General features: G+C 44.0%; 1 protein-coding gene across 1 annotated transcript in view; it reads left to right on the top strand.

Annotated features, from left to right (window-relative positions):
* Positions 1-23933, top strand: part of DNAH14 (dynein axonemal heavy chain 14) — a 447800-nt gene that overhangs the window by 350675 nt on the left and 73192 nt on the right. The window contains exons 59-62 of the mRNA XM_054972406.1: positions 7786-7917; positions 9853-9948; positions 13092-13232; positions 15390-15605. Coding sequence (XP_054828381.1) covers positions 7786-7917; positions 9853-9948; positions 13092-13232; positions 15390-15605 — 585 coding nt within the window. The remainder of the gene's footprint in view (positions 1-7785; positions 7918-9852; positions 9949-13091; positions 13233-15389; positions 15606-23933) is intronic.

Below are 23933 nucleotides of genomic sequence, written 5' to 3'. Positions count from 1 at the left end.
CCCAGTGTACATATAAAAGGGGAAGAGAGTGCCTTCACATCTTAATTCATTCATTGCCGCTAAAGAAGGATGTTGTCTCTTAGCAATTGTCGATTCTTGACTGCTTCCAAAGAACCTCTTCACATTCTGGCATTCATCTCTTCTGTTGTTGGCCTTATGGTTTCAAAGGCCCCATTACTCACCCAGCCCCACAATAGAGCCTCTCACTGGTCTTATTAACTAGTCTTGTCTAGTCTTGTCTAAGCCATTCAAGTCCCTTCTCTCCTGTCCTCTGCAACTTCTTTTGGCAAAAGGAGCCTTCTCAGTGGCTATCACTTCACCTGGGAGGGTGAGTGAGACTCAAGCTCTCAGACTGGATCCTCCTTTTCAAAAATTTACAATAACAAGGTTGTACTCTGGCCCAGCCTATCATTCCTCCCTAATGTGATTTAAGCATTTGAACTGAACCAAGATATTATACTTCCTTCCCTGAATTGCAAGACAATAGAATCATAGAATCGTAGAGTTGGAAGGAATCTCCAGGGTCATCTAGTCCAACCCTCTGCACAGTGCAGGAAATTCACAACTACTTTCCCCTCACACACACACACACACATCTCCAGTGGCCCCTGCTACATGGCCAGAAGATGGCAAAAAACCCTCCAAGATCCCAGGCCAAACTGGCCTGGAGAAAATTTCTTCCTGACCCCAAAGAGGCGATCAGCATTGCCCTGGGAGTGTAAGAAAGAGCCATGAGAACTAAGCACTGAAGTACCCCTTCCTGCCCTTCCTCGCATGATTTGCCTAAGTTCACAGAATCAACATTGCTGTCAGATGGCCATCTAACCTCTGCTTAAAAACCTCCAAAGAAGGAAAGCCCACCAGCTCCTAAGTAAGCCTGTTCCACTGAGGGACCGCTCTGTCAGGAAGTTCCTCCTAATGTTTAGCCAAAACCTCTTTCTGTTTAATTTCAACCCATTGATTCTGGCCTGACATTCTGGGGCAATGGAAAACACCTCCCACTCTATATGACAGTCCTTCAAGTACTTGAAGATGGTTATCATATCATCTCTCAGTCATCTCCTCTCTAAGCTAAAAATACCAAGCTCCTTCAACCTTTCCGCAAAGGACTTGGTCTCCGGACTCCTCAACATCTTTGTTGCTCTTCTTTGGACACGTTCCAGCTTGTCTATATCCTTCTTAAATTGTAGTGCCCCAAACTGAACACAATACTCTAGGTAAGGTCTAACCAGAGCAGAGTAGAACAATACTATCACTTTGCGTGTTGTGGACACTACATTTCTGTTGATACAGCCCCAAATCGCATTTGCCTTTTTAACTACCATATCACACTGCTGACTAGAGATGGGCATGAACTGGGAAAATGGCAGTTCATGGTTCATCGCATTTCATGAACCATGAACTACAAACCTGCACTAACTTACCTAGTTCACAAACTGGTTCGGTTCATAACATCACTTCCAGAGGCCATAGAACAGCCCCCTTGACAGTCAGAGATGGCAAACTCACAGGGTGTCTTCAGCAGGCTCTCCTCCAGCCACCCTCCAAGTTTGGCAAAGATTGGATTTTGGATGTCCGAGTTATAGACCCCCAAAACAGGAAAGTTCCATTAGATATAATGGGAGCCACGAATGCCAGTGCAAGAACTGGCTCTATTGAAATACATTGCAGCACCAAAAAGTTGCCATGAAAACGTGGGACGGAGTTAGAGAATCTTCCTCTGAGAAAGGAATAATGGCCCCCAGAGTGGAATGACAGTTCCTGGGAGCAGAAAAACTGTTCAGGAGCTCAAATGTGGACAGAAGTACTCTTTGAGGAGACAGACAAGGAGATGTTCTTGGGGAGACAGGAATATTCTTTTAAAGGGCCGGAGGACAGAGATAATCTATGAGAGGAGGTTATTCTTGGAGGGAAGGAATAGATGTTCTTTGAGGAAACAGGAATATTCTTGTAGAGGAAAGGACAGAGGCAATCCATGAGGGAAGGTCAATCCTGGGGTTGCCAGCCTCCAGATCAGTTCCTCTGGAAAAAATGGCTGCTTTGGAGGGTAGACTCTATGGCATTATACCCAACTGAAGCCCTTCCTTAAACTCCATTCTTTCCAGGCTTTGCCCCTAAAGTCTCCAGGAGTTTCCCAACCTGGACCTGGAAACCCTAGGGGAAGGAGACCTTGGGGGAACAGAAATCTTATTGAGGGAAAAGATGTAGTCTTTGAGGAGAAATGTTCTTTGAAAAGATGGAAAGAAAAGACAAATATCTTCTTTGAGTGGAAAGAAAGTTCTTGGAGGAGACAAAAAGAGAGTCCTGGGTGAGAGCTGTGGTGACCAGAGTCCATTTCCTCAACAGGGTGGCTGAGAGGGAAGCCTTCCACCAGCAGAATCCATCTCTGCAACAAGGTGGGCAATTCTTGAGGGAACTCATGAGGAGGGGGTTAAATAGGGGATAGGGTGTGGGGTGCAATGTGAGCAGCTGCATCAGCAAGTAGTTGGGATGTCAAGGCTCTGGGTGGTCTAGTGGCAAGGAATTCCCAAAGTGGAGAGGTTCAGATCGTCCTGGAATTAACCCAGCTATAGACAATTGAGTCCGTATGCTGGGATGTAGCCAGGGAGCGCAGGCACTGGTGGACTAGGGGACGAGAGGACCCATGGGGAAGGAGGTTAAAATTCCCCTTGTGGGGGGGAGCATTCACACTTGGCAAGGACAGGGGGTGGTCCAGAGCCCTGACCCACCCAGACACCTTCCCATTCAGGACAGGTGCTCTAAATAATAATGATATTGGTAATAAGTATGATATATAAAAGTATTCTGTGAGTCATCACAGGAACCCACTAGGCTTGGCCCCTGAGGCTGGCACCAGAGATCAGTTCCCCTGAAGAAAATGGTTGCTTTGAAAGGTGGACTCTATGTAGGGTTGCCAGCCTTCAGGTGATGGCTGGAAATCTCCTGGAATTACAACTGATCTCCAAGCCATAGAGATCAGTTCCCCTGGAGAAAATGGCTGCTTTGGGGGGTGGACTTCATGACATTATACCCTGCTGCAGTCCCTCCCTTCCTCAAATCCTGTCCTCTCCATATTCCACCCCTCAAATCTCCAGGAATTTCCCAACTTGGAACTGGCAATCTTAACTCTATGGCAATGTATCTTCCTGAAATCCCTCTCCTTCCCAAACCCCACCCTCTCTAGGCTCCCTCCCCCGCCCACATCTCCAGGAATTTCCCAACCTGGAGCTGGCAACCCTATGGAAGAGGTGTTAAAAATAATAATAAAAGACTCCTCAGATGAGTAACCCAGTACCAGACTTCGCCTGTGAGCCTGGCTATGGAACAAAAGCAGGTGCTTCAGAGCGCTGAAGCACCAGAATGTCAAGCACAAGCTTCAAATAGCCCCCTCTGTGACTGAAAATCCAACAGCAGTTCCTCCTTGTCTAACTGCCTGCTGGAAACTGAAACCACTCACCTAAGTGATGAGGGTTATACTCCTTCTGCTCTCATAGTGCAGAATGAGAGCTCTCTGGTTGGCAGCCAGAGCTGCCTATCAAGCTTTGGAGGGCTGACATTGGTGTTCCCAGGGCTGCAGAAGGTCTGCAGAAGTCTATCCCTCTCATTGCCTAGGGAATAGATTGATTGGCTCCAGGTTGTCTGCAGTGACAAACTGAAAAACAAACCAAATGAACCGTTCTAAAAATCATAGTGGTTCATCGTGGTTCATCAGAAATGTGCTCCAACAAACCACTGGTTTGAGAACCACAAAATGGCATGGTTCGTGACAAACTTTGGTTTGTATTTTGGTTCATGCTCATCTCTACTGCTGACTCATGTTCAGTGTATGGTCTACTAAGATCCCTTGATCCTTTTTGCACATACTGCTGCCAAGACAAATCTCCCCCTGCCCCTATAATTATGCATTTGATTTTTCCTCCCTTGATGCAGAACTTTACACTTATCTCTGTGGAAATTCATTTTATTTGTTTTAGCCCAGTTTTCCAGCCTGTCAAGATCATCCTGTATCCTGACTCTGTCTTATACCGTATTTGCTACCCCTCTCAATTTAGTATTATCTGCAAATTTAATAAGCATTCCCTCTATTCCTTCATCCAAATCATTTATAAAAATGTTAAACATAACAGATCCCAGGATCTGTCACTTTTCTTCAACTTGTCACTCTTCTCCAAGAGGATGAGGAACCATTAACAACTAGTCTTTGGGTGCAATCTGTCAACCAGTTACAGATCCACCTAACAGTAATAGGATCTGAACCACATTTTACCAACTTGTCAACAAGGATATTATGTAGAACCTTATCAAAAGCCTTACTGCATTCCCCGATCTCAAAAAAGAGATAAGGTTAGTCTAACATGACTTGTTCTTGAGAAACCCATGCTGGCTCTTAGTAATCACAGCCATCCTTCCTAAATACTCAAGGACTGAGTGTTTGATGATTTGTTCTAAAACTTTTCCAGATATAGACATCAAGCTGACATGTTGGTAGTTACCTGGATCTTCCTTTTGTTCCTTCTTGAACATTTGCCCACCTCCAATCTTCTGGCACCTCGCCTGTTCTCCAGGAATTCTCAAAAATAATGGACAGAGACTCAGAAATTAGATCTGCAAGTTCTTTTAGTATCCTTAGATACAATTAATTTGGCCCTGAGGACTTCGTTTCATTTAAAGAAACTAGGTGTTTATGTACTAACACTAAGCCAATCCTAGGCTGTAACTCCCTTCCCTCATCATGTGTTCTGTTATTGCCGTGTTGAGTACCATTTCCCTTGCAGGAGAAGGAAAAGTAGGAATTGAGCACTTCTGCCTTCACTTCATCGCCTGTTAAAATTTCACTTTTCCTGTTCCTTCAATGCAGGGCCGGTGCCAGAGGTTTTGGCGCCTGCGGCGGCGTACGCACGCTCTGCGTGCGCGTGCGCGTGCGCCACGGACTGCGTGGCAGCACGCGGAGGACCGCCGAGCACAGAAGCTGCGAGCTGCTGCTGGAGCGGCGCGCGGAGGCTGCTCTGTGCGCTGCCCCAGCAGCAGCTCACGGCTTCTACGCCCGGCCGAGGCAGAGGAGTGCGCAGAGGAGCTGGGGTGGCTGGCTGCAGCAGTAGCTGCAGCCAGCCAGGCAGCCCTGTGCTGCCGCCGCCACATGCCCCAGCCAAGCACAGAAGCTGCGAGCCGGGGCTGGGGCAGCGCGCGGAAGTTGCTCCGTGCGCCACCCCAGCAGCAGCTCACGGCTTCTGCGCCCGGCTGGGGTGGAGGAGCGCGCAGTGGAGCTGGCGTGGCTGGCTGCAGCTGCTGCTGCAGCCAGCCAGCCCCGTGCTTCCACCGCCGCCGCCGCCGCCACGCGCCCCAGCCAGAAGCAGAAGCTACGAGCCGCTGCAGGGGCGGTGCGCGGAGGCTGCGCCTGGCTGGGGCGTGTGACAGCGGCAGCGGGGCTCGAGCAGCGCACAGAGGCTGCGCTCGGGTGGCGGCGGCAGCAAGGGGCTGGCTGGCTGGCTGCAGCAGTAGCTGCAGCCCAGTCATGCCAGCTTCGCTGCACGTGCCTCCACCCCCAACACCCCCTCCAGCGCCCCTCCAGTGCCCGCGCGCCCGAGGCCCCCGCTACCTGGCCTCCATGGGCACGCCGGCCCTGCTTCAATGGGTCTACCATGACCTTGCTCTTTTTCTTACTAAGTATTTTGTTGTTTTTAGCATCCCTTGCTAGCCTAAGCTCATACTGAGCCTTAGCTTTTCTACCACTCTCCCTAAAAGCACTGCTTATTTGTTTATATTTATCCTTGGTTATAAGGCCCTCCTTCCATTTCCTAAATGAGTCTTTTTTATTTCTCAACTCTTTAGAAAGCTATTTATAGAGCCACCTTGGCTTCTTTAGGCTCCTCCCATTTTTCCTTTTCATAGGAATTGTTTGTGATTATGCCTTCAATATTTCGCTTTTAAGACACTCCCACCCTTCTTGAACTCCCTTCTCCTTAAGTATTTCTGACCATGGGATTTTACCCAGAATAAGTTTGTTAAAATTTGCTTTCCTGAAGTCCAACTTACATGACTAACTATGTATGGCTTTTCCCTTCCCCAAGACTGTAAATTCCAAAATTACATGGTCGCTACTGCCCAGGGTGCCGACTACTTTAATCTCATCTACCAGTTTTTTCCTGTTGGAGGGAATCAAGTCCAGGATAGCAGATCTCCTTGTTTCCCTCTCTACATTCTGAAAAATGAAGTTGTCCGCAAGACAAGTCAGGAATTTTATTTGACCTTTCCGAAATTAAAACTGGTCTCCAGGTGACAGTTCCCCTGGAGAAAACGGCTGCTTTGTAGGGTGGATTCTATGGAATTATGCCCTGCTGAGGTCCTTCCCCTCCACAAATCTCCCCTTCCCAGGCCCTACGCATCAGCTCTTCAGGAATTTCCCAGCCCAGAGTTGGCAACCCTAACAAGAGTTGGTTTCAGGGCAGTATTTATGGTCATTTGTGTCCAGACACAACTTCTTCATGAGGGGTCTAGCAGTCAGAACTATACCCTCTTATAGAAAGGATTTAGTGTTGTAGTCTTATGCTATGGAAGAATTAGAAGCCTTCAGTGTCCATTTTCAGGCCCAAACTAGATGGGGTAAGGGGAGCTGTGTGTGCAGTTCTTGAACATTTGTATTAGTAAATGTATATTTTCCTTTGCAAGACAAATAATATTTCTAATGGTTCATTGGATGTTGGAAAAATGGTAAGGAGAAAAACTCTCGTATTTGGTTTAGCATCCACGCAATGGCTATTTACCAACAGAAAATGTTTGTAAGATCTATTCACAGATTCCCACACTGTCTCATCCAGTTTGACTTGAGAGAATCTTATTCTGTCTGGCTCAGAATCGCATAGTCATCATGGCAACCATGGCACCCAATGTGTTGATAATTCAATACACTTTCAGTGCAATCCTAAGAAGAGTTACTCCAATTTAAGCCCATTGATTCAATCGGCTTAGACTGGAGTAACTCTTCTTATGATTTCACTGTTTATTATTCACTGTCATGGAAATGGTTGAGCTAACTACTGAGGATGGGGCTACAATGTTACTGTCATGATCAGACTAAAATTGCAGTGTCGTGACTTTCCACCTATCCTTATCAACCACAAATAGCTTTCTGCTCTCTGTCATCAAGGATCATTGTTCTTCTCCAAAACAAGAACAATCAGGATTCATTTTCTTTTGCCAAGATTTCACTTTTCTAGCATTTCCCCTGGCCCTAACTTAAACCCACGTTCCTACAATAATCTAAGTGCCCTTTCTTTTCTTGTTTATGATTCCAGAATCTTGCCCTGTAATCTTCTCTGAAGGGAACTCTAACATAGTCCTTTGGTGTAGCTTAGAGTTGCAGCCCTCTTCTGTATTTGACCAGTCTCTGTATCATGCATCTGACTAAGAGAACTTGATTCTCGAAAGCTTATGCTACAATAAAATTGGTTAGTCTTAAAGGTGCTACTGGACTCTTTTTGATTATCCAAGGGACTGATTACGTCCCAACTTGCTTAGCTTTTGCTGTGACAGAGCTTCAGAAACTCCCCGAATAGCCACTGGGACTACCGACTACTTAGTTATTTATTATTTATTTGGTAATACATTTATAAAATGCATATACTACATGTTTTAGTAGAAGTCCTCCTACAGAAAAATCTGTCTCAAAATATCACTGTTAAAAGTAGGACTGCACTGTCCATTAAAGAGCTGCTTCCTTTACTTGTCTATAAGATTTAGGTTTATTTTAACTTGTTGTCTTTAATAACTGATCTGTGTTCATTTCAGGTGTTTCTACAGCTGAAAAAATATGTGAAGTCTCCTGACTTTAGCCCAGCAAAAGTGGGACTAGTGTCTGTTGCATGTTGCTCCATCTGTCAATGGATTTTAGCTTTAGATAATTACCATATAGTAAAAAAGGTATCTTTTCATCTGCTGTTTCCGAAGCCTTTTAGAAATATTTTCCTCAAAAGAAACTCATTTAAAAATGTTATCTGATAAGATATATATTATAATTGTAATATGTGCTTAGTTTTACAGATGTATTTTATCCAAAAGTAGATAGTTTTTTAAAACCCACTGTATTCTTCTGAATTTTATCTTTTCATATAGAGTTCAATCCAGCTGTCATGTAAAAATGTGTGCTCTCAATTCTGTATCATATATATAGCACTGTGCATATAGGAGGGGTGCAAGCAGAGGAAAGAGTTAAGTACCTCCTGCACTCACCAGGTGGGATGCAGAGGTACTAAATTAGTACCATAGTTGTGAGGATTAAATGGAGCAGAGGAGAAGGATGTGTTTTGGATCTCCATTGGGGAGAAAGGTGGGGTATAAATGAAGTGAGTATTTATTTACACATTCTTTTCATCCTTGAAGGACTTCAGTATAGCAATGGATATGAACAGGTTGCTTACTGGTGTTCCTCAAATGGTTATCTGTGCAGTAATACTGATGGGAATTCAAACATGTGCAGAATCTATTCAGAAAAATGTATAGAGCTAAACTTGAAAGGATTTTTCAGCATTGTCTGAAGGGTAGCAACAAGCATTCTGAGATGGCAGAGTTGTATTTCTTTATTCTAAGACATAGGAGGAGGAAAATCAGCATTTGTTGCAGTGGATGAGTTCTGTAAGAGCACAAGTTAAAACCTGAAGAGCATCAGTTATACTTAATCAACCTGTTTTTCTTTATGGTCCCTATGCTTCACACTGATGGGATAAGACTAGCAAGCCAACTTAATGGGGAAGTGGGAACAGATATGTCTTACTGGAACAAGGCATTCAGCACTGCTTGACCAAAACCTGAATGTACTTGGGTGTCCAGGGCATAGTGATGTCTAGGGCTGCAACCATGTTGCAGTTTTGCAGGCATCAGGACTGGGTATGCCTTGCACAGAGGCTTGAGCAAGTGGATTTTTTTGCCATGACTCTGGCCAGTGAGATGGTCTGGAAGTAAACTGCCAGCTAGTAGAAGAATAAGAGGAAGAAGTCCACTTACTCATGCATTGAGCACCCCCATAGCATCCCATGCCAGTTGAACAGGTGAGGATCCTTGTGGAATATAGCTGCCTTGTTTAAGTAACAGGTAAGAACTTGATGCACATTAAGGGTATGTAGCACCCTTTCTGCATTTGAAAATGGAATTTTGAAGAAAACAGGAAGGATTATGTCTTGGCTTGATCTTCAAGTGAAATACAATAACATTGTATTGCACCAACATTTTTTCTTCTCTTCTCTTCCTTGATTCTAGATTGGTGTGGTCCTCTTTACTGTACACACAGAGGATTCATGAGAGCCAAAAGAGAGTACATGACAAGGCAGAGGTGGAAATGGGATATAGACATACTTAGTAAATTTAAGACAGTGATGGCAAGAGTTGATTCAGTGCTTTTTACCTACTCAGCAATTTCCCCCACAGGAGACAAAATGCATAAAATTGGTCTTCTGTGCCTTGAAAAAAATGAGGAAAATGCAGGAAGGGGGAAACTTAAGGCAACCCTCCCCTTTTGTTCCCATGGCTATGTTGTAGAGAAAGGAAGAACTGACTGTGCCTAAAACAAAGGAGAAGGGAAAGGAAATAGGGGATAGGATATCAACAAAAGGTTCTTGATAGGATTTTTCCTCACAATGTCTCTGCTGCGGCAGTTGAAGAACTGAGTTCTGTCCTTTCTGGGCATGTGTGTTGCTACCTCATACTACTAGGGGGTGGGATGCACCACTGAGAAATCATTTTAAGTTTAGCTCTAGAATTTTCTCTAAATTGATTCTGTTTATGCTCAGAAACTACAAAGAACAATATGTATTTCAGTTCTCCTTCATTCACATTGAATTGTAAATATAACTTGTTAATTAGTTTGTAGACCCCAAACAAGCCAAGGTAATAGAAGCAGAGGAAGCATTAAAGCGTGCACGTGAAAAATTGGCTGAAAAACAGAAAGGTTTAGTCATGGTAAGATCATTCTAATTCTGATACACTAGTTTGGTGTAGTGGTTAAGAGCGCTGGACTCTAATCTGGAGAACCGGGTTTGATTCCCCACTCCTTCACTTGAAGCCAGCTGGGTGACCTTGGGCTAGTCACAGCTTCTCAGAGCTCTCTCAGCCCCACCCACCTCACAGGGTGTTTGTTGTTGTGGGGATAATAATAACATACTTTGTAAACTGCTCTGAGTGGGTGTTAAGTCATCCTGAAGGGCGGTATATAAATTGAATGTTGTTGTTGTAGTTATCATTACTATTATTATGCCCTGACCTGGATAGCCTAGGCAAGCCCAATCCTGTCAGATTCTGGATGCTAAACAGGGTTGGCCTTAGTTAGTAATTGGATGAGAATCCTCCAAAGAATACCAAGGTTGCAGAGGTAGGCAATGGCAAACCACCTCTGTTAGTCTCTTGCCTTGAAAACCCCAACAGGGGGTCACTATAAGACAGCTATGACTTGATGGCACATTCCCCCACAACCACTGTTATTATATTATTTTGTTAAATAGTATGCAGTCCAAATACATCTAAACTTGGTATGTATCGTTTTACTGTAAAGTTCACCAGTAAGGCCTAACAGTGCAGTCATAAACAGTTACACCCTTCTAAGTCCAGTGACTTCAACAAACTTAGAGCCAAGCTACAAGTGATGAATTACACTTGCCTGGCAAGTGAACAGACTCACGTGTATTCCTCCCTGTTCACTTGCCATTTACTTGATGGTACTGTAGCATTTGGCTAAAACTTTAGTTAAAACACAGAGTTTGGGTTGAATGCCAGAGTGTCACCGTGATATGATGGCATCACTTCTGGTCATGCTGGAAATGGCTTTATCAAGTTCAATAGCATTGGTATGTTGCTTGTGAGGAGGCCCCTCCCCACTCATGAGTCTCCTGTTGTTGCCAGCCTCGTAATGACAATCCTACATAGAAGGGTGTAGTTCTGTTTAGAATTGCAGTTATTGCATTTGAGTGAAACAAATCTTCTCCTTTTGGTAGTTTCTTCCATTAATCTCCTCTGTCACAGGTATGGAAATAACTCCTTCCTCCCAGATTCCAACTCTAAGTAAAGTAGTTAGCAGGAGTGGGAGGAAATGAGTTTGTATCATGCCTGAAGCTATGGGCCCTGTGGAATGATCTGCTACAAATTTTCTTTCCCTGCAGAGTTCTAGATGATATGTTTCTGCATGGGCATGCACTTGATTTAAGGTGGTCTGTGTAATCATACAGCAGTTGCAGGGAACTGCTTCTTCTTTAAAAAGGAGAGTTTAAACAAGCTCATAATGGCACCATGATGAGAGGGAGAGCTCCTGCCTATCCCCCAAGCTGTTTTCTTGTGTGAAAACAGCACATGGGGGGGGGGGGAGTTATTTTGCTGAAGCAAACTACACAAGCCAAACTACATGAGATGCGTGACACATGTTCTTCATGTGTTGGGTCCTGCAATGTCTCCTGGGTAGCTCAGAGGGTGTGTGTGTGAACATAACAGGAGGCAGGAAATCCAGGGCAGCTTTTTGCAAGAGAGGGAGAGGGAGAGGGAGAGAATCCCCCCAACTGCTCTTCTCCTCGGCAGAGAATTGCATTGCAAATTCTTTCTCTCTTGCAAAAAGCCACACTGGATTTCCTGCCACCTGTTACATCCACCACCACCCCACCCCTGAGCTCCTGGAGGAAAACCCGAGCAGAGGCTTTCTGCAAGAGACAGAGAGAGAATCTCTACACACACACTGCTGTTCCCCCAATGGAGAATTCCATGGAGAAGCTGTTCTTTGTAAGACTATATGACCCAGGGAACCTTGCAGGAAATGACATGTGCCCAGGTGTCTCATATAGTTTACCTCTTGGAGTCTCCATGTGGAGCTGCAAAATCAGCAAAATAACTCCCCTCGTGCTTACTTTTCATGTGAGAAAATGACATGGGGGGCAGGAGCCTTCTCCTGTGGCACTGTTCTGAGCCCCTTTTAGCTCTCCTTTTTTAAAGAAGCAGTTCCTCTCAACTACCATATGACCTAGAGCCAAGCTACAAATGACAAATTACATGAGGACTGCATGTGAAGGGACCCGCAATGTTAGCCGGGAAGCTGAGTTTTAAAAGAGATTGGAAGGCTTTGTCAATTTCCTCTCTCTACAGAGCTGGGGAAATGGCTCCTCAGAAGGTTTGTTAATTTCCTCTTTGCCTCCCAAAGGCTCTGTCAGTTTCATCTCCCCTTTTAGGATGTGAAGAGGAAATTAACAAACCATTTGAGGAGTGATATCCCCACTCTGTATAGAGGGGAAATTGACAAAGCCTTCTGATCTCTTCTAAAATTCAGCTTCCTGGCTAACATTGTGACTCCCTTCACATGCAGTCCTTGTGTAATTCGTCATTTGTAGCCTGGTTCTGAGGGAGCACTTTCAAACCAGTTCATGTCCATGCAGAAATGTGTAGTCTAGAACCCTCCTGGGTAGAGATAATGAACTGAAGAAGGGTTTATGTCTAATGACTGCATGGAGGGAGGGATTTCTCTAGAGTCCTACAATTCCCCAAGAAATATTCTCAAGTCTTAATTTTAAAATAAACCCTTCATTCTTGAGATACATTTTTCTTTTAGTTGTTTTTTTCCTTAGTGATATTGTTTTTTAAAAGGAAGGGAATGATGTGTGAGATAAATGGGAGAAATGGGGAGATAAAAAGTACAATTATCATACACTCCCTCAAGTACTATACTTGCTTTCCACATTACAGGTCTTCCATTGTCAACTGAAGCCTTTTTAAATTTTAGATGTTCTTTTAGAATTAGATTTTTACATTGATGCTGAGATTTGTACTTTAAATTCCTACTATTTTTTATGTTTTTAAGTTTATTGTAATAATTATGATTATGCCTTTTAACATTCTAAATAAATAAACATATTGCTTGCTCAGTTTGATGACAAGCTAAATAAATTGCAGAGAAAAATTGTATGTAGTCCAGTTAAAAGCACTAGAAGCACCTGTGGTGTAGTAGTGTTGAAGTTACCATTGCCATACTTGAAGCCTGTAAAGTTTCCAGAAACTAGGTCTAATAATAAAAGCAGTATTTACTGCTAAAATTCAGTTTTTTCATTAGAAATATGAAAATCTTAACTTTTCAGATTGAACAGCATCAGAAACATTTAGAAGCAACATATGAAGAAAGTATTGCTGAACAAGAAATACTAGCAACTCGAAAAGATCAGACAACACAACGTTTAAAAAGTGCATCTGTATTAAACACGGCTCTGAAGGATGAGATGGTATTATCTTTCAGGGCTTTTTTCCCCACTCTATTTTAATATCACTAGACCTTATTACAAAGTACTGGCCTGCAGGCAGATATCAACATCCACACAGCAGAGTCAGGCAAAAAGATTCTGTATACCTGGGGAAACTCCTAGCTCAGAAGAAAAATCCAACGTATTCCCCTTAACCCATGCCAAAAATAAGGTCCCTGCAATATGCACACATGTCTGGGTCACATCACAATTCAGTGAGGTAGCAAATGCAACTGAAATGGTGCCTGAATTCTTGCAAGACTTCAGGCACCAATTTGAATTGCTCAAGCAACCTGGCTAGACACTAAGACCTTCAGCTACTGTAGTACTGTGGGTCATGTGTGCAAAGTATAACAGTGGCCAAGGATCAGGCATAAGGTGAGAAATTAATGCTTTGCTGGGGATAATGTCCACTGCAGACATTACTGTGGCACCACAGGAGCCACACCTCAGTGTCTATCTTATTGCTATAGCCTTATAGCTATGGCCTTATCACACTTTGGGTGCCATTTTGGGTTTCCAAAATGGCATCCAAAGTGTGATAAGGCCATTTGAGTTTACTGTAACAGCCTAGCCAGGTACCAAGGCCTTATCTCAAGGACTGAAGGAAGAGATGGAAGAAGGAAACCCTCCCTCATTATTCTTTGCAGCTCATCTACTTCATTAAATCTAGAGTCCAGTAGCACCTATAAGACTAACAACATTTGTGGTATGGTATGAGCTTTCATGAGCCACTTCTTCGGGCATGAGCTTTTGTGAGCTGTAACTCATGAAAGCTCATTACTCTACCACAAATTATGTTAGTCTTATAGGTGCTACTGGACTCTTGCTCTTTTCTACTGCTACAGACGGACAGACTAACACGGCTACCCATCTTGATCATTAAATCTAATTAGAGTTTATTGTTTACATGTTTAACCTACCTTTTCTGTTAAAAGTCATTACTCTACAAAAAACAGTCAGAAGTTTGGAACCAAATACTATGAGGAAAGGGTGCAGAAATTAGATGTTTACTTTGGAGAAGAGAAAGCTGAGGGTTGAGCACTCAGTTTGCAAACCCATTGGATTCATCAGTCTCTGGGGATGGAGCATCCTAACTAACCAATCTTGCAGAGATGAGACAACTATATATGCTTTCAGCAAAAAATGGTCTGACTGTGACATATAGGTTGTATCATCACCACCTCCTTTACCCAACCTCCATAACCCCAGAGTAGATGAGCCATGTAACCCATTTAAGTGAAAAGGATCTCAGGGTTTCAATTGATCACAAGCTGAACATGAGTTGGCAGTGTGATATGGCTGTAAAAAGGGGCTGATGCAATTTTAGGCTGCTTTAATAGAAGCATAATCGTGAGAAGTAAGTAGGTCTTTGAAGCAGCAGCACATAAAAATTTTAAATAAATGAATGAATAATAGTTCCAATCTACTCTGTGCTACGCAGACCTCATGTGGTGTACTGTGTCCACTTCTGGGTACCATGGCCTATAAGGACCTTGCAGAACCTGTGATAATATGATTTAAATAACTTGTATGCTTTTGTAATATACCAAGTTTCATGTGTAAATGCAATTTTCCAATGAATATCCACTAGACAGTTATTTGAAATTTGGTGTGTTCTCCCTTGAGGCCAATTCAAGAATATGATGATACTAAGTGGTGTATATACAACCATGGTGTGCATATAACCAGTTATGAGCATCTATAATGTGCTTCCAACAGATGAAGACAATATTACCTCCATTATTTTGCCTTCCTTTGGGGATAACAAGTTCTTGCTGCTTTGATAGGTCATATGTACACTGTTTGTACTAAATAGTTACTTGTAGTTCAGCTACAGTCTTCAGTGCAGTCTCACCTTTGGGTACTGTGCTTGTGCAGGCCAGCCGCTCGGAACAGAAATTTCTCCGCTTTTAGGCCATGGTACCTTTTGCAGACCTCTTACTCATCATAATGATAGTTTTTACTAGTATCCTTCAAATATCGGTATGACATTCTTTGAAAAATTGTACATTACATGATTAATCCTAAACAGTACAATGATGCGACAAATTATTGTTGTGTGTACTACTACACACACACAAAGCAAGTTAGTTTATGTCATTTGGCTATAAACATTTGGTCATGTTGATATCCTAGGAACGCTGGAAAGAATCGGTTAATAGTATGGATCAAAGGCTTCACGGAATTGTGGGTGATGCTCTTATTTCAGCAGCATGTATTGTCTATAGTGGAGTGTTAACAGCAGAATATCGTCAGCAGCTAGTGAACGAGTGTCTGAAGCTCTGTAATGAAAATAACATTCCTGTATCTTCAAATTATTCACTAGTAAACTGCATGACAGAAAAAATTGAGGTAGGTAATGCACAGGGATGAAGAGGAAGCTGCATAATTGTTTGTCATTTAAATTAAAAGACTTAACAGGAAGCTTGCGGTTTTTCTCTTGAAATTGAAGTTTTTCTTCAAAACTGTTACTTCTATAGCTAATAATTGCATGTTAGTTAGGTAAAGGGTCTACATATATGTTGCTGTTGCTTGAATTTCATTTTGACATGGTACTTTGGCTCTGTCCTGAAAGAGAAAAGCATTAGAAGATTTCTAATTTACATTCCCTTCCCTCCTCTTTCTCTCATGCATGGCTCAGATATGGAAGACTACCTGGTATACAATAAACCATAGTTTCTTGTGATGTTTTACTTGGAGAAAGGTCGCTTACACATGTCCTTAATGAGACAGCCTGCTAACAGAACTTTGGAGGGTTATCTCACTCATTACATACGTTATTGTTTCCCACATGCGAGCAGATCATGATGATCCCAGTTTTTAAGTGTTCTTTGTGAAACTTGTTTTGTTGTTTTCATTTTTCATGCCATTTTTTTCGCATGATTATCTACCGTATCAATACATTTGGAGACTTTTTTGTGCTTCTGAAGGGCCCTCCCACAAATCTCCAACTCCTCCTCTTGCCATTACCCGTCCCACACAAGCGTCTGGCTCACATGTGTGATCGTATAATTCTTCCCCCTTTTTTAAAAAACTTTTTAAAACAGTCCTTGTGCTATTACAATGCAGCGCTTGCAACATTGGATCACTCAGCAATCAGATTATCAGTCTAGGAACAACATTAGGAACAGAATGCCATTTCTGATTTTATTTCAAATGAGCATTAAAGCCTATTGTTTTGAAAAATACAACACCCTCTAGCAGCGTTTCCCCCACCCCCGTGCTTCTCCTTGCGGCATCAGTCAAGGAGGGGATAGGGGAAGAGAGCAGGGGGTCCCTCCTCCTCCAAACCCTTGGTTGCCACTTGGCTTATGTGTGGCTCTCCTGTCTAAAATTTTCTTTATTTAAACTATAAACTGCACACCACAAGACAATAAACAACAAACATACAGAACAAGAAAAAAACACATTTCTAAACATAACACACTAACAATACATATATCTATAAAATTAAGAGGAAAATAAAAAAGAAAATAAAAAAACACCTAGATTACACTACAAGTTGAGTTCCAGTTTTCTCCACCACAAGTATATATCATTTCTAGAGTCCCACTTATTCTAAGTTAGTCACAAAACCCCTCTTTTTTCTATTGTTCCTGTTTCTTATTCCATAAATCCAGATGTTATCAAATCCTTGTTATCCATTTCATGCAAAAAGTCTATTAGCGGTTTCCATTCAGACAAGAAGTTAACTAATGTCCTTTCTCTCATTAATGCAGTAAGTTTTGCCATTAACGCAAACTCCAAAACTTTTGTCAACCATTCCTCCACTGTAGGCAATGTTGTAGTTTTCCACTTTTGTGCATAAAGCACTCTTGCTGCTGTAGTAAAGTATAAAAACAGTGTTCTAAAAAATTTTTCCAACTGGCTGTCCATTATTTCCAACCATTTCAGCTGAAGTTTAATCTTCAAAATCTTCTGAATCAATGACTGTATCTACAACCAAAAACTCTTTGCTTTCTTACATGTCCACCACATATGAAAAAATGTCCCTTCTTGTTTAGCACATTTCCAACATACATTTGATGCCCCCTTATACATTCTAGCCAATTTTTCAGGAGTCATATACCAATGATACATCATTTTGTAAAAATTTTCTTTAATACTGGAGCTTAGTGTAAATTTCAGCCCCCTTATCCACATATTTTCCCATTGTTCCATTAATATATCATGTCCACAATTTTTTGCTCAATTAATCATGCGTTCTTTTACTTGCTCTTCCTCCATCTCAAACCTCAACAGAAGTTTATACATTTTATATGTGGCCCTCCCAAGGCCCCACAGAAGTGGCAGGGAGCACTGCCCCCACTGCTGTGGGACATTGGGAGGGCCTTGCTGCCGCACTGAGCCTTCCCACAGCCTGTGCTGAGCTCTTCCGGGCCTCTGGATGCCCCAAGGAGGCAGTGGCAAACCATTTTGGCCCTCACTCGCTTCTTATCCCTGCATACTGTGTGTCCATGGGGATAAGAAGTGAGTGGGATATGAAGTTGTGCGATTATAGTAGGATATGAAGTTGCGTGATTGTGCTACTCTGCTGTTTGCATATTTATTAAAAATTAAAAAATATATTTTTGCATTTTAAACTTTGAGTGAGAAATCAATTATAAGAGAACGGAATACTATGCATGCCTAGTTTCTACAGAAGCTGAAAGACAGGACAATGATATAGCGCAATCTTGCATGTGCTCAAAAAAAAAGGAAAGTTGGGCTGGAATGCACCGACGTCATTTGTGACGAGGTGCAGAAAGAACGCTCTTTCTGTTTTGAGACCTTTTTTTCTGCTATGAACACACACAAGATACGCATGAGGACACTGAATGTGGAAGGTGAGTTCTGAAAGCAGTTCAGGAAGACTCGGCTTTGGAACAGAGAAAGCCCGAAGAAAAAGGAACATGTGGAAGCGACCAGAGTTTTAAAAATACTTTAAAAGACAGGAACAAAGAGCTGGAAGGGATTCCAAGAGTCATCTTGTCTAACCCCCTACACATTGCAGAAAATTCCCATTTACATCCCACCCCTAGTGACCCCTGCCCCATGCCCAGAGGGATGCAAAAACCCACCAGGGTCCCAGGCGAATCTGGCCTGGAGGAAAATTCCTTCCTGACCCCAAAGTGGCAATTGGCATTACTCTGGGCATAGAAGAGAGGACCATGAGAGCCCTTTCTGGCTCATCTCTTCCTGCCTCCTCTTTCTCTCAGTACATACTGAACATATGCAGAGTGTATGATTATATCCAGAAGAACCACACAACTATGGAATATTACAAATATTATACATGAGCAATAAAAAGATGGAGACATGGATCTTAAACAATATAATGTACAATACTCAAAAACTTTTAACAAGTTGGCAAATACATACATAACTAAACTGTATAATATTATCAGGCAATTGTTTGAGGCTTTCATTTAATCTGTGAGCGACCAATGTTGTTAACATAAAAATCCACTCTGCTTTTTTTATAGCACTTTATCCCTATAGCATTTTGATTTGAAAACAGCCCAGAACATAAAATCTATTGAACCATAATTGTGTCCTAAAAAGTGCTGAACCACAGTAGCACTTTTACTTTCATGTTCTGCAATTCCTATTCTCAGTTTCCTCTGAATTTTGCAAACATACAACTTCTCACGAGGACATTTGATAATATACCCTACCCCATGAGAGTTACATGTGGTAAAGTTGTTGAGAAATTATAGTTTCTTGTCATTTGGATTGATAAAACTTTTCAGGCTGCTTGTGAATTTACAGAATGAACAGTTTTCACAGGAAAGCATCTGGTGTGTGGACTAGACCCCAACAGAATTTGTTGTGATTATATAGACTGATGTGTATTATAATGTACCAATTGACATTTCAAGATATGTGTTCTTTTTGATGAAATTACTGGTTAATGATTGGTCTTCTGTGCAGTCCCACATGGGACTGTGCACATGCAGGCTTGCTGAACGGTAGATTCATCAGCTAAATTTCATCATCGTTCTTCTATGCAGTCCCACATTGGAACTGTGCATGTGCAGGCCTACCGACAGAAAAACTTTGTAGCTTCTTTAGAGCTCCATTAGGAGCTGCTTCTCCTAGGTCACATAGATTAACAGTTTTTCCCACTTAAATGGCCACGTGACCACCAGAGGTGTGACCCCCCCCTCAGTTCTCTCTTAGCCGCCTCGAAGAAGGGAACTATGTTTCTGAGCTCATTTGTTCTTAGCGTTATTGGATCTTTTTTCTGACTGATTATCTTCAGAATTCTGACTTCAGACTGTTTTTGACTGCGTATTCATTTTACAGTTTCTACTCGATGAATTTGGCCATCCTACTTGAACTGGTCCAGTCAAGTACGACTGTTACATGAGTGACCTTCAATATGTCTCAGAAGAGGCTCTTTAAGAAATGTTCCAAGTGTGGAACTAAAATGACACACTCTGATCAACGTGATCTGTGTCAGCTGTGCCTGGGCGAGGGACATAAAGTTGGTGCGTGTCCTATATGCCAACAATTCACCCCGAAGGCAAGAAATGAGAGAGCTCAAAGATTGAAGGTTGCCCTGTGGGAGAAAGTGTTCTCTGGCACCAACTCTGTGGCAGCAAAAAATCCTGCCTCTAAAGAGCTTCAGCTTCCATTGGATCCAAAATCTGCTAAACCTGTGGCCACTCCAGACCGGCAAGCAAGAGCCAGATCCATGACTTCGTTGCGTTTGGTTCCGAGGTCAGATCTGATTGTCGGAAAGACTCTGACTCCATGCACTTCTTTGGAGTCGAGTTCCGCCTCTGAACCGCTGGCAAAAAAAAATCAAAGAAAACTAAGCACTCCTCCCGTTCCAGTTCCAAGGCCAGAGTCGAACCAAGCAGGACCAACCATGAAAGGAGGTGCCCTTTTTGGTTCCGAGGACCCTGTCATTGCATCTTAACTCACCTGAGCAGTCACTTTCTGAAGGGAAACTGCAGGAGATAGAGCCAAATCCCAAAATCGCCACAGAGCTGGGGGTGTGGACTGTGGAGCATGGTTTTTGAACCACTTCCCTGCAAACAACTGATGCCGACAGCCTGCACCTCGGATCCAAAAGCAAACTCATACCCACTGTCCAACTCAGAGCAGACATAGTGAACACAGATCTGACTCATAGTATGAGTCAGATCCAAGAGGATCTTCATGCCATCAACATCATATGGCTCGTTGTATTCCACCTCCGTATCACTGTTACTGGCCTGGTGCTCCCCATGGATTCGAGGCTAAGGAACCGAGATCATCTACATCATCTAGAAGAGCTTAGCTCCCTCCCCCGTAACCAGCGCAACTTCAACAGCAATACAACTCTGAGGATGAAGATGAAGATCCCCCAGCAACATCTCATGAGGTCGGTTCTGAGCCATCAAAGCCCCAATGAAAATGTTGGTCGATCTTTAGGTTCATCATATGAAGACCTATGCTTGTATGCAGAGCAGATGTCCAGAATGGCACAGGCTCTGGATTTGGATGTTACTTCCTCCGCTTCCAAAGCTGTGGAAAAACTGCTAAGCAGACTCTACAGTGATGCTCCAGCAGTCATAGGATTTCCTATTGTAGAAGGCCTTGATGAAGGCCTGGGAGAAGCCAGCGGAAATGCCACCAACTTCTAAGAGAGTGGAAGCAATGCACAGGGTCAAGCAAGACACTTGGCCTTCACTGTTCAAGCACCCGGTGCCATCATCTTTGGTGACAGAGGAATTTCAGAAACAACGCTCTGGTTCACACTCCACTCCACTGGACAAGGAGGGCAGAAAATTGGACTGATATGGACAGTGCCTATACTCCATCTCAGCACTTTACCTGAGAATTGGCAACCACCAGGTCATCATGGGTGGATACCAATTATATTTTTGGGGAAAGCTTTTGGACTATGTTAGAGGGCTTCCTGAAGAAAAGAAGGCCATGTTCTCACTTCAGCAGAACGAGGCCATTCGTGTAGCCAAACAACAAATGAATGCAGGTCGGCATTCATCCAACTCCTTCATAAAACCATTTCTCGGATTCAGGCACTCCAAGTCTCTTGGACCCAGCAACATCCCAGATCCAACACGCCAAGCCCTTTTGGCTTTGACTGTGGATTGGGTCCAACAATGCTCCGAATCTAGAGAGCCACTGGATGGGACAGTTTTAACCCGGCCAGTGATACCTGCTCTTGCAGACCAACATACACTCAAGCTCAATGGGACGCAGACCTGAAGGAACTGAAGGACTTGCTCCAGATTCTCTGGAACCGCCCCGAAAGAAAATGAAATCCAAAGTGCTCTAAACATAAAAGGAGCTCTCACAGGATGCAAGTTATCAACCAGGAAACTGGAGACTGAGAGGTAGCGGAGACCCCACATTCAGATTTCAGTCTACTTCTCAGAAGAGGAAAGAGAATTACCCCGAGTCTTCTTATATGACCCTTAGAGGCTGCAAGCAAAATTCACACCAAAGCTGCTATACACACAAATGTCCAGAGTGGTATCAGGGAGTATCCCCATCTGTTGGAGTCAACTGGGGCGAACCCTAAAGAATGGAATCAGTAGGATCCACATCTGACTTTACACAGTCTAGATTGTACCATCGAATGCTTTCCCATTCCTAAGTCATCCAAGATGTTTCATCTGCCTGACATGGATCCAGAAACCTATCTGGGAGACTGGAGCCCAAGCCTACCTTTCGAACCATCACCAAACGAGACTGTCGGAGACAGAAAACTCGTTTTCCCCACAGATGACTTTTGGCTGTACACAGAACAGATGCTTCGAATGGCAAAATCCTTGAACATAGATGTGGCTTTCTTGGAGCCTCAACCCAAGGACAAAATATTACACCTTTATTCCAGGAACCTGGCCAATATTGTGTTCTTTATGGTTGAGGGATTTTTAGAATTAATACCTACAGTTTGCCAGAAAGGCTGAAGGACCCCATGTCTCCTACGTCCCCCTCGAGGCTGGACCCCATAGCACCAATCACCAGATCTGCCCATCCTGACAGCACGCACTCCCCCTTTGCATCCCCTGTCCCCCTTGGAGGATGTAGAGTCCACCAGTAACATGGAATCCCCTGTGATCATTGGGTCTGGAGGGCCACCAAAGCAAAGGGTCAACCAAGCTGTTCCTGTTACCTCAGCCCATAGCGAGATGGTCAACAATGCACAACCACTTCAGCAGAGATCGCCAGTGTGCAGGCCCCTGTGATGAAGAATCCGGGTGGTTGGGCCGGGCATTCAGGCCTCGGATATACCACCCCGACCCCCTGACCTGCCATATCCACTCCTCCAGCACTAGGATCATCTGGAGTATTAGCCAGCTCCTAGCTCCCTCCTCACCCCAGGGAGGCTAATCCCAGGGTCAGTGGTGGGGTTTCCCCCTCTCCCACAGCCTCCTTACCCATTGCACTTGACGGTTCTGGAATGGCGTCCATGCCAAGTGGTTCACCTGCATGAGAGAAGCAAGGGTGCTTGTGGTCTGCAAGGTGGGGCAGGCCCCATTCCCAAGCCCCCTGTCTACCACGGCCCATGCTGCTCCACCCAGTCATGACCTTGCCAGTCAGGATCTTGATTCCAAGGCTACCCCCTATAACAGGAGGAATCAGCGTGTGCATGACTGTCTTGGCCCCAGGCAAACCCAAGCAAATGCTCCTCTCACATCCAGTGGGAGCACACACATGCTTCCAAGCTGGCCTGAAGGAGTCATTCTAGCACTTCATGGTGGACAGTTATGTCCATGTGGCATGCCCTAGGGCTAATACTTCTTCTGATGCCATGCGCCAAAAGACCTGACTACAAATGGCAGGTGAGGTGCCTCCGGCTGTGGTGAGTGTGATGTTGCCATGCTTCATAACCAGGCCATAGAGGAGTGCCTTCTTGGTCTTGGTCTAGTTTGGCTACTGCTGGCTGCTACTCCCTTTGGAGCACTCCACTGCCATGCCTCCCACAGACAGAGAAATGCAGATGCAAGGCCACATAGTGTTGGAAAGCTCTGAGAGAGAGACACCCCCTCACCCTTGGCCGGTGAACCACAAGATGGACACTGAGCAGCTGGAAGCTGCCCGCAAACCTCCGGTTGTGGGCCAGGAGGATGGGAGTAGGTGCTGAGTTCCAGAACAGGTGGGATGCAGGCCCCCTCCCCCACTAACCCTGCCCTTCCCTTGCAGCCCCCATTTTGGAAGACCCTTCTTGCCACCCCTGGTCCTGGGGGTCTGCCTGTTCCACCTCCTGCCAACACTATTTTTGACTGGTGGTGCCGGAGGAGGCTCCATGTCAGGTGATACCAGGAGTGCATCTGCACCCTCCAGATCCTGGACACCACCTGCCCAAATTGTTTTCACATGGACAGAATGGCCATTTAGGACCTCTGCAAGAAACTTTGGCCAGTACTCCAGGGACAAGCCCCAGCCCCCAGGGCCATTCCTGTCCTGCAGGAGGTGCTGTTCTACCTCCATTTCCTGGCCACCAGATCATTCCAAAGTATGGTATCCAAGGACCTGAAAGTGTCCCAATTCTTCATGAGCTGCTGACACCATAGCTTCTTGGATGCCACACTGGGCTGCTTCTGGGAGCACATTTGTTTCCCCAGAGAGGAGGCCATGCTGGCCTCCATCTGAACTGCGGTCCCCCAATGTTGTGGGTGCAGTGAACTGCATGCACATCACCCTCTGCGCCCCCTTTGCACCCCCTGTGAGAAGCCC

Source organism: Eublepharis macularius, chromosome 1, assembly GCF_028583425.1.
Source record: "Eublepharis macularius isolate TG4126 chromosome 1, MPM_Emac_v1.0, whole genome shotgun sequence".
Lineage (NCBI taxonomy): Eukaryota > Metazoa > Chordata > Lepidosauria > Squamata > Eublepharidae > Eublepharis > Eublepharis macularius.
Note: the sequence above shows the minus strand (reverse complement) of the source record. Positions and strands in the feature narration are given on the sequence as shown.